The sequence below is a fragment of the Lagopus leucura genome, unplaced genomic scaffold, assembly GCF_019238085.1.
Source record: "Lagopus leucura isolate 7727_CA_CO unplaced genomic scaffold, USGS_WTPT01 Super-Scaffold_100009, whole genome shotgun sequence".
NCBI classification, from domain to species: domain Eukaryota; kingdom Metazoa; phylum Chordata; class Aves; order Galliformes; family Phasianidae; genus Lagopus; species Lagopus leucura.
Window position 1 is genome coordinate 24,410,646 of NW_024962266.1, and position 13,806 is coordinate 24,424,451.

The 13,806-nt window shown below is 44.2% G+C and overlaps 2 protein-coding genes across 3 annotated transcripts; one reads left to right on the top strand and one right to left on the bottom strand.

The window, feature by feature from the left end:
• Positions 1 to 923: 923 nt before the first annotated feature.
• On the bottom strand, positions 924 to 9,183 carry TMEM59 (transmembrane protein 59). Of its 2 annotated transcripts, none has more exons than XM_042873015.1 (8): positions 8,993 to 9,183; positions 6,474 to 6,579; positions 4,562 to 4,656; positions 4,215 to 4,367; positions 3,860 to 3,944; positions 3,468 to 3,549; positions 2,563 to 2,671; positions 924 to 1,901 (listed from the first exon to the last, which is right to left on the bottom strand). In XM_042873015.1, the coding sequence occupies exons 1-8, from the start codon at positions 9,179 to 9,181 to the stop codon at positions 1,746 to 1,748; spliced, it is 975 nt and encodes a 324-aa protein (XP_042728949.1). In that variant the 5' UTR covers positions 9,182 to 9,183; the 3' UTR covers positions 924 to 1,745. The 2 variants fall into 2 exon arrangements, with proteins under 2 accessions (XP_042728949.1, XP_042728948.1); XM_042873014.1 differs by having other exon boundaries at positions 3,468 to 3,552.
• A 185-nt stretch (positions 9,184 to 9,368) lies between these two features.
• On the top strand, positions 9,369 to 13,019 carry TCEANC2 (transcription elongation factor A N-terminal and central domain containing 2). The gene is made up of 4 exons (XM_042873771.1): positions 9,369 to 9,473; positions 9,589 to 9,730; positions 10,224 to 10,417; positions 12,241 to 13,019. The coding sequence occupies exons 1-4, from the start codon at positions 9,372 to 9,374 to the stop codon at positions 12,427 to 12,429; spliced, it is 627 nt and encodes a 208-aa protein (XP_042729705.1). The 5' UTR covers positions 9,369 to 9,371; the 3' UTR covers positions 12,430 to 13,019.
• Positions 13,020 to 13,806: the final 787 nt, after the last annotated feature.

Sequence of the window (13,806 nt, forward strand, 5' to 3'; positions counted from 1 at the left end):
CTGTTAAACAGCCATTTGCACACATCACACCTGATCCCACCAGCAGCAGAACGCTGGCACTCAGTACTGACACAGGGCTGCATTCTGAGGCTGTGTGCCTCAGCCCAGTCACTACAGCAGGGATTTCCCATTGCTGTTACGCAGTGGAACAGCATTCTGAACACACACATGGTTTTCAGAACAGCAGGGTTTGAGGCCTTATGGTAATGCCACCAACACACAAAGAAAGGTACACGTCCATGGCTGCCCACACTCAGTTTTCAGGGCTGCAATGTTGCTCACTGAAGAATTTAACATCCAGAGGTACTACTAAGTTAAGACTTCAAATTACAGTTACTACACCCATATGTGCCTGTTTAAAACAAACCTCTGCGTACTCTTATAATTCACTGACAGAAAATTTGCTTCAGTGCACCTAGGACACAACTTCCAGCAGCACTGTATAGGCAACCACCACGTTCCTGCACGGATCATTACCTGCAGCTCACACAACCAGCAGCCACATCAGCCATGGCTACTGAACTAGATCTAACAGAAAGGGAACGATGGACTGCACTCCTCAGAATCTCAGGTTTTCACCAGAACTCAAAACTTGAAGACAGCTGTTTGTTTGCTTGTTTTTAAACTTTCACCAGAGTTGGTACAACCAACAAACCATGCTGATGAGCTGGGCGTCATGCGTTCTAGTCAGTTTTGAAATACTTACAAAGAGACCTTAAAATAAATCATACATCTGCTATAGTCAAATCCTCAAAGAAAAGAATGGCAACAAAATACATTAGAAATGTGAAGGACACTGTTAGGTGTTGTATCAGTGAATCACACACAGCAAAATCAGCTCACATTGCCAACAGGAGGAATGCCAGCCTTTCAGGTGGAGTAAAGCAATAACAAACCACAGCAAAAGGCTGTACAGTCAGTAATTCCTATACAGTCGTTTTTATTCATCTGTTCTCATTTCTCAGGAATCACCTTGTTTCTGTAAATGAAGTTACAAGACTAGAATAGTTGATCAAGAACAGAAAGTAGAATTCCTTCGGAAAACACAGGCTCTAACTTTACAAGCAATTTGAGATGTAAAGGCTACAGTCTGACATTTAATTAACCATGTAATGTTCTGTCTGTGAAAGCATATGCCCACATGTTTTTAACACATCTTCCACCTTCCACAAACTGAGTTCTAGCCTACAGTACTTCACAAATGCTTTCCATCCTGGATATTGCCACATGGTAGAAAAAATAGATTTCTGTTCTTGAAGAAAGGGTTGTTTGTGCAGGAACATTCACAAGTACCCCCCCACCCCCCAAAAAAAGAACAGCAGATAATTTTATAATATTTTCTCTTAACTACAACAGAAAGTGCAACACTAAAAAGGCATCTCCTGCCTACTTAAAATTTCTTATATCTTTACAGAGCTAACTCTTGAATGTACACAGTATATCCTAGAATACACAAACAAGTTTGAAAGTGTCATGGCAGAAATATGGAAAGCGTGCTTACAGCTTCTGTAAGCAAAAAGACACAGAGCAAACACCAGTGGAAAGTGATTATGTCTGGAAACAAATTCAAGGTGTCTGAATCTTCACTACTAGAGGGGAAAAAAAACCCATGACATCTGTTGATTCTGTAATTTTATCTGCATTTAAAGACTTGCTGCTAAGCTTCTTATCTGAAGAACCACCACAAACAATCAGGAGTTGCTAGCACAGTTAGAATTAGTCTATTCAATCCAATGGAGGCTTATTTAAATTGCTGATTGAGCCAGATTAACTTTTGTAGGAAGAGGTCCTGCTTCTTCATGTTCCTCAGTCTTGCATCTAACCACAACAAGTGCAGAGGATGGATATCTGTTCAGTTTTTGTTCATTCATGTATTCCAGATCTCCATAGATGCTCAGTTTCTGAAATATTTAAATGAACTACTTTAAGATAAAGACTCTTCATATATGAATCAATTGCATTTTGTTACACAACTACCCTCTTTCATGGCTGCAGCTCTTCAATGCAAGCTAACTCACACTTTCTGCAACATCTGAAATTCATGGCTGAGACTAGATTTAAGTCCAAATAAATGCATTTCATCTGCCAGAGGAAAAAAACAGTACATGCAGTGCTTGTGTACCAAACTCTTTAGCTTGCAAACACTGCAAGCCTTGCTCTCTTTGGGCTGTAGGAATGCTAGTTCAGTTGGTTCCCCTTCATACAGACTTTCTGCAGTCACCAACAACACGCTGTCACTTCTTTTCTCACCACTGATGCTCCTGAATTAAATCCCTACTAGTTGCCACCTGCCCCATCCAATTCTCAGGGAAACCAGAAGCAACCTCCATTTGTGAAGAGTAACCCAGAGGTTGCTAAGAAGGCAGGGCTATAAGGCAGAAGGCAGCATCTGTGCTTACTGAGCAAGGCTCAGAGCACCTATCAGCCGCAGGGACAGACAGACATTCAGCTAGAAAATCATTCAAACAACAATTTGTTTGCTAACCACATCTGCAAAATAAAAAACTCTAATTGACCCCCCATGATGCTTATTCTGTAGAAAGCTTAACGTAATAGAGTTACCTCAGATGGAACATACTGCTCTACAGCTGTAGCTACAGTTGCACAACAAATCCAGAGGAGCACCAGCACGGACAGGACAAGTGTAGTGGTTAAAATCCAACTGGAATTTCTGAAATGAAACGAATGTTACTAGATTTCATATACCAGAATACAAAATAACAGGTCTATAAAAGGTTGTGCCCAATTTTGACTGTACTTCATGCTGGTTCACTAGTCTCTCCCCAGCTGCACAGCCTAATTCTGACACCTGTGCATATAACATAGCATCTAACACTTAGTATCTAACTTGAAAGATACTAAAAGACTGCTGGATCCTGGTTTGGGGCCCTGAACTTCCTCCCACTGAAGACGGTAAGAACAGATTTTTGTTATGCACTTAAGGTGCAGTTCACTGATCCACCACATCTAAGCTTTTAAGGAAACAGTCATCAGTGACTGAGAGAAGAAAGAGGCAAGATGCTGATATGCAGCAAAACTTTAATATATACTGGGCATTTCCAGGCTAGACATGAGACACAACATTGTCTTTTGCATTTAAAAATACAAGTGTTTTGTCCTGAAACATATCTAGAGCTACAGAACAGGCAAAACACAGAACTGATGGAACAGTTTGCTGAATATACTCAAAAAACAAGTATAAACATCATGTTCCACATAAAAAAATAACCGTAGGAAATTATCAGTATCACAGTTAACTAAAATGGGAAAGAGAATGAAAGTTGGCAGGACAGCCCATAGATAACACAGGGCAAGCAGGGAACGCAGCAATAGCAAATGGCCAGATACAGAAACTTGGCTGCTTTTCTATCTGAACCTAAAGGACTCGTAACACTGATTCCTCCCACAGGGCCACCACACATGTAGGAAACACCACGGTGCCCTGTTCCAGGTACTGACATACATACATGGAAAGACACTTGAAAAAGCTCTCATTGCCTTGCTCTTCAAATAGTCCTCGGTACGTCTGCGAGCTTGCTGGCTGTGGGTCTGCTGAAATTGAACAGCAGAAATAGCTGTCAGAAAAGCAGTAAAGGTAGAAAACCCAAACTTTATCCAGTTTGTCCACAAAAAGCATGGAAAGAATCTTTCACAGTGGCCCTAGCTTGCATGCTTCTATTTCCAGGAGAGCTTGCTACCACCACACACCTCACTAATACCCATTGCAACCAATTACATTTCAGCTTTCTAAAAACTTGCTTTCATATATCACCTGCAACTTTGGCTCTGTTGGCTTTTTTTGTTTGTTTGTTTGTTTGTTTTCCTTGCATGCTCCTCCAAACCAGGAAGAAAAACTTACAAGCTGTTTTACTCAGGGACAAGGATCCTCTTGTACCTTCAGTCTCCTGATCAAGCTGTGGAACATACTGCACTTCTGGCCTCGACTAAAACAAAGCAAGGATTAAGAGATCCTGTTAGCAAGCTTCCACTAATCTTGATCGTCCACATTTTCAGAATTAATAGGGAAGCTGATCATAAGACATGCTCCATTCACATAATTTTATTCATTTATTACCCCTGTAATGGCACTAAATGCAGCAAAATGCTACCAAAAACTCAACACTTCTGACAGCGACTCACAACCATTTTCTGAGACTGGAAGGAGCACAGATAAGTATTCAGCACCCAGGACACCTCAACAAAAAGGCAGGCACCTGGAATATGACAATTTTGCCATCATCTGCTTGAAGGTAGAACGTCCATGAGGATGTTATGAAGCTCTGAGCTGAATCCATCACATCACTCCAGAAGGATCTCACCAGCGTCAGAGGAAAGAGGAGATGAATTCTTGGCATCAGGGACATTAACTGCAAATACAACATTAACTGGCTTTCAGTTTGTTTTCATATGGAGAGGGTAGAACTTATGTTCTTGCTCACTCATTTCCCCATGTCTATATTTCAGTTCTTAAAAAGATTTCATTTGAAGAATTTTAAAAAAGAGGAGACGTGCTGAACAGAAAACAAGTAGGTGGTATTTGAAAAACATGTCATGTACTTACTTGCTCTTGTCTTAACTCAGCAAATGGCAATTGGTTCTGGCATCCAAGATGGCAAGCATATTGTTCATCAGACTGGGAGTACGCCTCAGTACAGGCTGCAAGAAAAGTTCCCAAAATGAGAAGATAAATTCTGCATTTTAGTTAAGAAAACATTTTCAACATAAGTTGGATCAGAAACAAAGCAGCAGTTAAAAGATTGACAATCCCATTTGTAGGGAAAGACACGAATATCATTCCAAGGTTAGCATTTGGTGCCAGGTCTAACAGAGGTTAAGGAATTGGAGCTCACACAAATCACATATTTTAAATCTGAATGCTGTCAGAGCAACCGATCAGAAATGTTAGACTGGACAAACTCAAGGTTGCAAGTTTTCACTGATTCTCCTACTGCCACTGCATTTTTTCCTCTACAGATCACGTAAAACATTTTTACTACTTACTTTACTATCCTAGAGAACAAGGCTGGAATTCTAAACAAATAGAGAGGCCACAGATGTACTGAACCTCTCAGAGGTAACAGTAGAAATCATGGTATTCCTTAGGAAAACCTAAGGAACATTTTCCTGCTAGCACAGTAAGTAACTGTGTTGAAAGCATTGATGATTAAATTTTGAACAAGAATTAAATGAAGCCAACTCTTTATTTACATGTATCTTCTATTAATTGTTCACTAGAAACCTTGAAGACCAAGAAATCTAAACTATTCACGTTTATAGGTGGACAATACATGGGCATAGCTCTTTCCCAAAATACTAGAGCTGAGATGGATGATGTTTATGCTCTACTCCACCTAAAGCCTCCACTTAAGCAGCAACACGGAGTGCAGCAGCTCTCCCAGTTTTCCTACAGGAATAAATGCACCTTCAGAGAGGCTGGAAAGCTGGCAATTCACACAGCATCAGCAGCTAAACATTGGAGTATTTGGCTCACAGCACCTGAACAGCAATTCTACAGCAAAAGTGCCACCAAGCTAGTGTTAGGAGACATGCAGAGACATCAGAAGACAGAATTCAGCAAGTCAGCCAAGGTACATCCTGCCTGAGTAACTAGTCAGGGAACCAACCAGTGCAACAGATTACAGAACATAAGCCAGCAAAAGACAACAGCCTCAGAAAGGAGAGTTAAATCAGAAAGTAAGCAACTGTTCAATTACCTCTACGTGTGCCTTACTGCTACATCACCCTTTTTATGGCACTCTTTCTTGTATGGTTTGACAACTAGACTGACATGCTGTATCACAGCAGTACACACTGCATGACAGACTAGAGCACTAGCCCGTTTCTAGAGCATTTAATACGGCCTTGTATCGCTGTAACATCTTTGCATTTCAGGCTTTCTCCTTGTGTATCTTCCAGCAGCTCCCTAAGCTAACCACTAGCCCTCTTGTTTTTATGAATTACTGAGAAGACAAAAGCCTCCTCTGAGAGCTGATGTTGTCCTCGTTTCAGAAACAGAAGGGAGCTACTCTGCTGATTTTCCTGCTTTGGCTGGTTACATCCCACTTCATCTCTGAACAAAACTGGTAAGCAGCCACCTCAGTATTATTACATAGAAGTTCTGTACAACTGCAGAAACTGTGTTAATTGGCTACAGCATTTATATATGTCACCTTCACTACGAGATTATCCCTCTAACACAGATCTGAGACAATTAGTCATAAGTATTTAGATCCCCATTTCAAACAAAACATAATTATTGCTGTGTTGAGAGTTTAGCTTAGACCACAAGTTACAAGGCAGATGTACATTGTGATAGTTGTTCTTCATCTGAACAATTCGCTTCTATAAATGAGCCTGAAGTTGCACGGAAGCAATTGAAATAATCCCACCATTTTAACATCCTTCAGATGCTGCTGCCGTTCCCTGCCTGCATCTCCACCTTAAGGGATGTTAAAGGAGTTCTGAATTCTTACCAGAATCACATTCCAGTTTGGTTCGATTCAGATCGATGCCATCATCCACAAACTGACAAATGGAAAACAGTCTGCAGCCTCGCTGGCACGCATACAGTTCCTCTTCCTGGGGAGGCACAAGAAAAGACTTACATTCATTTCTCCATTCAAGAATAAATAGACCAAAAAAAAAAAAAAAGAAACCAAAACCCCACAACTTTTTTTTCAGAAGTGCTACAAAAAGGCATCCAGCAGAGCACCGCAATCCTTCCCTCCACCAGACCTAGAAGTCAGAGAAACACGACAGTCTGAATCATCTGGAATAAAACACAGCCACAGTTCTGTAACACTGTGATGCAGCCTGATGCACCTCAGACAGAGCTCTCAGTCCTGGGGTAAGCCAGACCTGGAACAGCAAATTCCGTTCTGCAATTCAGTTCCTACAAGTCACAGCAAAGCCACGCTGCACTTCTGAAAAAGCACAGGCCTTAAAAATAAGAGGTAACATTGCAAAAGATTTACTGACATTAACCACAGAACGAGTACACCGTCATCCACTTCAGAACTTCAACAGAGCCCAGTGGGTGAAGATCAAAACAGACTTTGTTGTGTTTTTTTGGCTGTTTGTTTTTTACACTGTGTTACAACGTACCCACCAGCCTCTAATTAGAACTCCATCAGAATCGCCAAAATAAATGATTAACTTCTGATTAATTTCTTTAGCAATACCACTGCCAATCGTTTACCTGCCCAACTAGTTCCACAAAACCACATTTTTATAGCACTGCAGAATGGTGCTTTCTCAGTGCTGCTACAACACAGATGATACACTGTACACCCATAACCCAGTATTTCTTCTGACCACAGCACAGAGGGGTGGAGGTGCACTTTCCACATATGCTGGTCTCCATGTTGCAGAGTTACAGCCAGCCTCCTTTAAGTCAATCAGATCCACCAAGCCTGGTAACTACACGGCCACCAATGTGATGGCAGCCACTTTCTTCACGGGGGGAAAACAGACTCTAAATTAACTGCACCAAAAACAAACACACCACACCTTACTGTACAATCTACTGTAAGTGCACTGTCATTGTTTGAGAGCACAAGTTCACATGCTTCAAAAGCAGCTAAGCTGAAAACACAGATAAAACTTAACACTTAACACAGACAGAATGGCTAAAACAGTTATGCTGTTACAGAAAATATGTGCTGTCCGTTAATATCACACAGAAGTGGCCGTAGCAAACGGATTTCTGTGGCATCCTTCCACAGAAGCCTTAGTAAAAGTCAACTTACTCTCCAACTAAAACAATTTCCTTCCATTCACCTGGTGGTTTTGTGAGAAATCAAACAAACTGTGACAAAACAGGTGGTTGTATTATTCAACATTCCCAGCAACACAAAACGAGTTCACAGGCAGATTAAAAATCACAGAAGCATCAGCTTTACCTGAAGTGCCAGCACAGTATGGACTTTCTCCTATTTTAGGAGAACATTTAGCCTCAATTTCCCAGGTTCAGGTCTTTCTCCTCACTATCATCACATATAGGCACCAAAACACATCACACATCCAGAACTAATTTTACCTGTGTTCCACACAGCTCCCCATTACCTCCCTGTAGAGATACCAGAATCAGGTGCTGCACCGCAAGCACCAATTTTAATTTCATATGAAAGCAGACAAAGCCCTGCTACCTCATATTAGCACCACTTCCATTTGTCTGCTGCCCTGGCAATCTCAGGGACAAGGGAACTCCCACCATTCGGAGTTCAAGCTGCTATACAGCTGCAGTTAGCAATGAAAAACGTTCCTAGTGAAAGAAAAAAAAAAAAAAACAGGATCACACAGAATGGCCCAGGTTGGAAGGAACCTCAAAGATCACGAAGCTCCAACCCTGCTGCCACAGGCAGGGCCACCAGCCTCCCCATTTAATACCAGACCAGGCTGCCTAGGGCCTCATCCATCCTCCCCTTGAACACCTCCAGAGATGGGGCATCCACAACCCTTCTGGGCAGAAAATGTTACATTTAAATTCTGAGCTGTGCAAACCTTTAAACCAATAGCAAACTCCTGAATATGTAATTATATCCCTGTTAGATATTATTTGACTATCCTGAGATGGACATTTTCTATGCAAGTGAATCTAAACATCACTGGCAGCTCTGTTAGGCCACTCGCTTGCCATCTTTGATGCTTCATCCCCCACAGTTCGAGCACCGCGTCTTGGCCTAGGCCCCTTGGCTATGGACACAGCACAGCGTTAGTCCCCAAAACACGGAGAGTCCCAACCCAAATAACAACTGCCTCTTCAGGAATAGGAGGAAAGGAGAAGCAACCCCCAACCCCACGGAACTGCCACCACTAAAACGTAAATACTCTTTGAAAGCTGTATTTGCCACAGCCTAACAGCCAGTTCAAAGAAGAAGCACGTCTCTGTACGAAGCACCGCGCTCCGTGCTTCAGGAGGTGACAACGTCAGGTAGGCCGGGAGGAAGGAGAGGGGCTCGGGGCCGAGCCGCGAGGCGGGGCTCAGCAGTACCTTGGGGTAGGTGTGCAGGGAGTAGGTCAGCTGGCAGGCGCGGTGGCAGGAAGCCGTGTTGCCCAACACGGAGTCAAAGGCCTCGGAGGAGCTGGCGGGCACGGCTCCTGCAGCCCGAGCGCGGCCTCCCGCCCACAGCAGCAGCAGGGCCGCAGGCAGGCAGAGCAGGCCGGCCCGCCGCGCCGCCATCTTCCTCCTCTGACGGGACCGGCCGCCGGTAGCCTCTCGCGAGATGATCCCGCGAGATCGCAGCTCTCCTCCGCGCGGTGCCTGCCGGGAGTTGTAGTCCGCGCCGCCTGACGGGCCCGACCGGCCGTACCCGGCGGCGGGAACTACGCGGCGCGCAGGGCGGGGCGGGGTGGCGGCTTCCGGCGGGAGGATGGAGCGGTTCGTGGTGCGCCGGGCCCGCTCACCGCAGAGCCCCCGCCGGGTCCGATCGGAGCCCCGCTCCTACCGGCAGGCCACGCTCGAGTCCCTGAAGGCGAGTCCCCGTGCTGTGCGCTCCGGTTCACGTAGCCTACGGCGCGTCGGTAGCGGCCCCGTTAGCTGCGGGGAAGCCTCGTTCATAAGAGTATTTCCCATTGGCTTTTTTCCAGAGGGTGGTCGTGGTGGAAGACATAAAGCGCTGGAAGGCGATGCTCGAGCTCCCCGGGCAGCCTAAAGAAAACCTGATGGAAGCTTTGGGGGAACTGAAGAAGAAAATCCCTTCCAAGGAAGTGTTACTGTCCACAAAAATAGGTACCGCGCTTCTGCCCCGTGCCCAGCGCCTCCGGCTGCCGCGGTCGCAGAAGCCGCACAGCGCCACCTGGTGGCCAACGGTGCTGCCGGGCGGGGAGCGGCGCGCTGGGTGCTCTCCCAGAGGAATCTGTTCGCTCAGCAGGTCCGCGTGCAGGGCGGGAGCTCTGCGTCCTCCTCAAAAGGGTTTCCAGTTTAAAAAAAAAAAGAAGAAACACATCTAGGCCAGTTATACAAGCTTTCACTAGACCCAGTATGTCTCCGTACTTGAGAAAATAATTTTCAAGTGTTTAGCTTCGTTCCTTGCTAATTTCTCTAGCAAAATCCCTGCGGGAGTCCAGGAGTGTGAAGTTCAGGCTTCGTTCTGAGTAATTTTATGCTTACATTTGTGCCAATACTCTGACACTGCCTGAATTAAAGATGTGTCTGGCTGCCGAGCACCAATGTATGTTTTGTCCGCTTACCAAAACTGTGTGACTTGTTGCCTTTTTTTCAGGTCACACTGTGAACAGGATGCGCAAACATTCCGATCATGATGTGGCCAGCCTTGCCAAAGATGTTTACATGGAATGGAGAACTTTCATCAAACACCACTCAAATAGGCCTTCAATAGAAGTCAAGAGTGATCCCAAGACTGAGGCTTTCAGAAAGAACGCACGGAAGCTGCTTTGTGAAGCCCTGGATCTAGAGGTAGTGTTCATCTCCACCACAAAGAGTAGCTGCTCATAGGAACAGGTTAGATAAGCCTTCGTTGGCTTACCCTAAAACTGGTCCTAGCAGCAGAGTGGGGACAAAAGTTCCTGTTTTCAGCGATGTATCTCGCCATTTATCAGTAGCTTTGTGTTAAAGGTAGATTTGTGGGGGTTTTTTTGTTATTAAACAAGTGAACACACTAATTGTACATTGTACACGTGATCTCATTTACATCACCAGCCAATAGAGTAGCTGTGTATGTAATGTAGTTGGGTTGGATAAGAGAAGGAGGAAGTTAGCAGAACATAAAGTTTTGACTATTAGTTGTCAGCAGTTAAAGCAACACTGGGACCTTTGGGCATTTCATATTTAAGTAATTAAACATTTGTAAATTGAAATCTATTGCAAAAACATAGAGGCAAGTTTGACAGTATGTAAAATGGCAATAATTACTAGATCCCTCTGGTGTCTTTAAGTAAATGAACAGAGTTTTGCTGTGAGGCTGAACAACTTGCTTGCTTGGTCTGTGAAACACTGTAATAATTATCTCTTTAATTTATTCATTAGTTGTCCTTTAAACAGCAAGAAAAGTGATAAGCACTCAAGAATTTCACAGCTATGTGTTTGCCAGCTATGAGAACAACCTCTCCAACTTCCCATCCATCTGGGCTGGGGCAGAGCAAAAAGGTCATTTAGTGTGAGGGTGCTTTGGGATGATTATGTGAGGAGCTCCCTGTTGGGTCAAGCACAGCAATAAGGCTGGCAGTCAATTTCGAGCCTAGGAGACATGAAGGCTACAAAGCAACCCTCAAATAGAGGGTACTGGGTAAGGTAGGACAAGGCAGAATTAATTCTGAAGAGGACTTACCTGAAAGTATGGCAAGGAAATCTACCCTTGTGGCTTGCAGCTGCCGTTGCATCTACAAGTAGAGCTTGTATCTGGAGGATGGACAATTTTTAGAGGTAGGGGAGCCACAGAAGTTAAGCAAGTGGAAAGCAGGCTGTTTAGAAGGGGAGAATGGGGCTGAATGGACACAATAGGGCTCCAAGTGCTTTCCAGCAGAGGGGTAATTTAGTTTTGGGTAGCAAAAAGAGAGTGAAAGTGGTGGGCAAAGGACTTGGAGGAGTATTGGTTGACACACTGGAATCTCCCATATGAGTAGCATGGGAGATTCCCTGTCACAAAAAGCAGAAGTGAAATTAAAACCATTTCTTGATGGGCAGGCTGTTTTTTTTTTCCTAAGCTCTTCTAAATTACAGGTTTTGGCACATGTTGAAGCAATAACTACGTAATTAACATTTAGTAAATCCCTTTCTGCATTCTTAATTATACCTCCTTTTACACACGCAGAGCCTGCATCTCCCTTTATAGCACCAAGCAGAGTTGCCAAGTGTTTGGCATGTCTTATAGTTGCTACTGGAATTGAGTTTAAAATAGCATCCGAGGTGCCTTATATCAGCAGGATCAAAAAGTGAGCTTCACAGAGACAGCACAACACACAGAGCACATCATAGCTTCTAATTGTGGTTCCACTTGGAACCCAAGGCGAGTTGCAGATTAGTTTCCTGTCGTGATGGCAAAGCACTGCCGCCCAGCTGGACGTGTGAATATGTTCCCTGCTACTGACCATGCTGCCTTGCTCCTTAATTGCTAGGGTAGAATTAAATTGTTCTTCCTGTTGCACTTGTGATGAGAAGTAGATTTCCTTGAATCTACGCTGATTAATGAAGAAACACCGAAAAGCACCAAACTCCAATTTCAATCAGTTGGTCTCCTTATTAAATGTAAAGATCTAATTTTATACTTTGCTGTTTTTCAGATTGATCACCCACTGGCTGAAAATATTGAGCGAGAAGCTTTTCATCTCTCTTCACGTCTCATTAGCGCGCCGTATCGCAGAATGGTGCGAGCTCTTGTCTTCTCATTAAAGCACAAACCTGAAACCCGAGCAGAAGTCAAGGCTGGCACGCTCACCGTCCCCGCGTTTGTGCAGAGCCATAAAAAGTGAGGTGTCGTGCTCAGTGCCGAGCGAGAACTTCATGTGCCTGCGTCTCTGCGGAACTAGGAGCCCTTTCTGTCACAAGGGGATTGCCGAAGTGCTGACAGTGTGACTCACTTGGCTGAGGACAGGAACTTCTAGTGATGAAAGCAGTGCTTTAAATCTGCGTGGGGTTGCTGCACAAAAAAAGTTTCTTCTGCTCTGCTGTGTATTTTCCTGGTCTAAAGCCGCCCCTGTTCACTCACCTCTTTCTGTTGTCAGTTTGTTATACCTCAGTTCAGCTCCATCTCTGTTGTGGATCTTCAGGTGTAATTAGCTGAATGGCATAAAGGACCATCTCTGTGCTGGTGAGAAATAGTGGAAAATCGGGGCGATTGCTTCATGGGAGGAGGTTCCTAATGGATAACTGCAAACCCTCGTTGATCCTAAATCAGCCAAGTCTGCTGTGGCTGAGCCCTGTTTAGCCAAGCCAGGTGATTTCCCCTGCATCCACAGTGGGATACAAAACAAGTTTTGATGATTTTGTTGTGGATGCCCCATCCCTGGATGCATCCAAGGCCAGGCTGGATGTGACCCTGGGCAGCCTGGTCTGGTGGTTGGTGACCTTGCACATAGCAGGGGGGTTGAAGCTAGACGATCACTGTGGTCTTTTTCAACCCAGGCCATTCTGTGATTCTGTTTTCTATCCATCCTTCCATAGGTGCAGTCATCCTGCAGTGGTGGGCATTTTCTGAAACCCTGGGGTGACAACCGAAACGCCCTGGGGTAAAGGTGCTATTTAATACCTCTGCTTAATGAGCAGCTTGTTCTGACTTCCATACCTCACTCATGATTGAAATGTGGTGCTTAGTCTTAGTGTAACGTTAAAAAATAAACCCCACCTTGAAATGAATTTTTAAGATACAATTATGTTGTGAGGAAAACATTCCACATCCAGGCTTTTTTTCTCTGTAAAGAGCATGTTTCAGAATGATGGTGTTAAATAGATTTAAGTAACAAACTATTGTTTGCATTGCTGCTAGTTATTAAAACCTGGAAACCTTGCCTTTCGTATTCTGGTTTCTTTAGTGCCACAAGTCATCTTGCTCTCTCTATGCTGTTATTAAGGCTGTGTGACAGGCACAGTCTTTCTCTAGTGGTGGAGAATAAAGTGCTCTCTGTTCTCTGTGCAGGTACAAAGCAGTGGTCACAATCCATTTTCTGAGTTAACGGGGTTGAAAGAGTCAAGTGCTGGGATGAGTGAAACCTGCTTGTTCACAGGCATGGGAACTGAAGGGTAATGCAGCGTAAGGAGGTGTGCTTTGATCAGTCGTGGTCAACGCTGACCTCAGGGGAGTCCCTTAAGAACAAATAACGTGGTGTGAAAGTGATGCGGTATTCAGATCT

Coding starts and splice junctions, on each gene's coding strand:
- TMEM59 (XM_042873014.1), bottom strand. CDS start 9,181: ATGGCGGCGCGGCGGGCCGGCCTGCTCTGCCTGCCTGCGGCCCTGCTG. Junction 2,672..3,467: donor TTTTTCAAGTGTCTTTCCAT/GTATGTATGTCA, acceptor GTTTCATTTCAG/AAATTCCAGTTGGATTTTAA. Junction 1,902..2,562: donor AGCAGTATGTTCCATCTGAG/GTAACTCTATTA, acceptor TAAATATTTCAG/AAACTGAGCATCTATGGAGA.
- TCEANC2 (XM_042873771.1), top strand. CDS start 9,372: ATGGAGCGGTTCGTGGTGCGCCGGGCCCGCTCACCGCAGAGCCCCCGC. Junction 9,731..10,223: donor GTTACTGTCCACAAAAATAG/GTACCGCGCTTC, acceptor CCTTTTTTTCAG/GTCACACTGTGAACAGGATG. Junction 10,418..12,240: donor GTGAAGCCCTGGATCTAGAG/GTAGTGTTCATC, acceptor GCTGTTTTTCAG/ATTGATCACCCACTGGCTGA.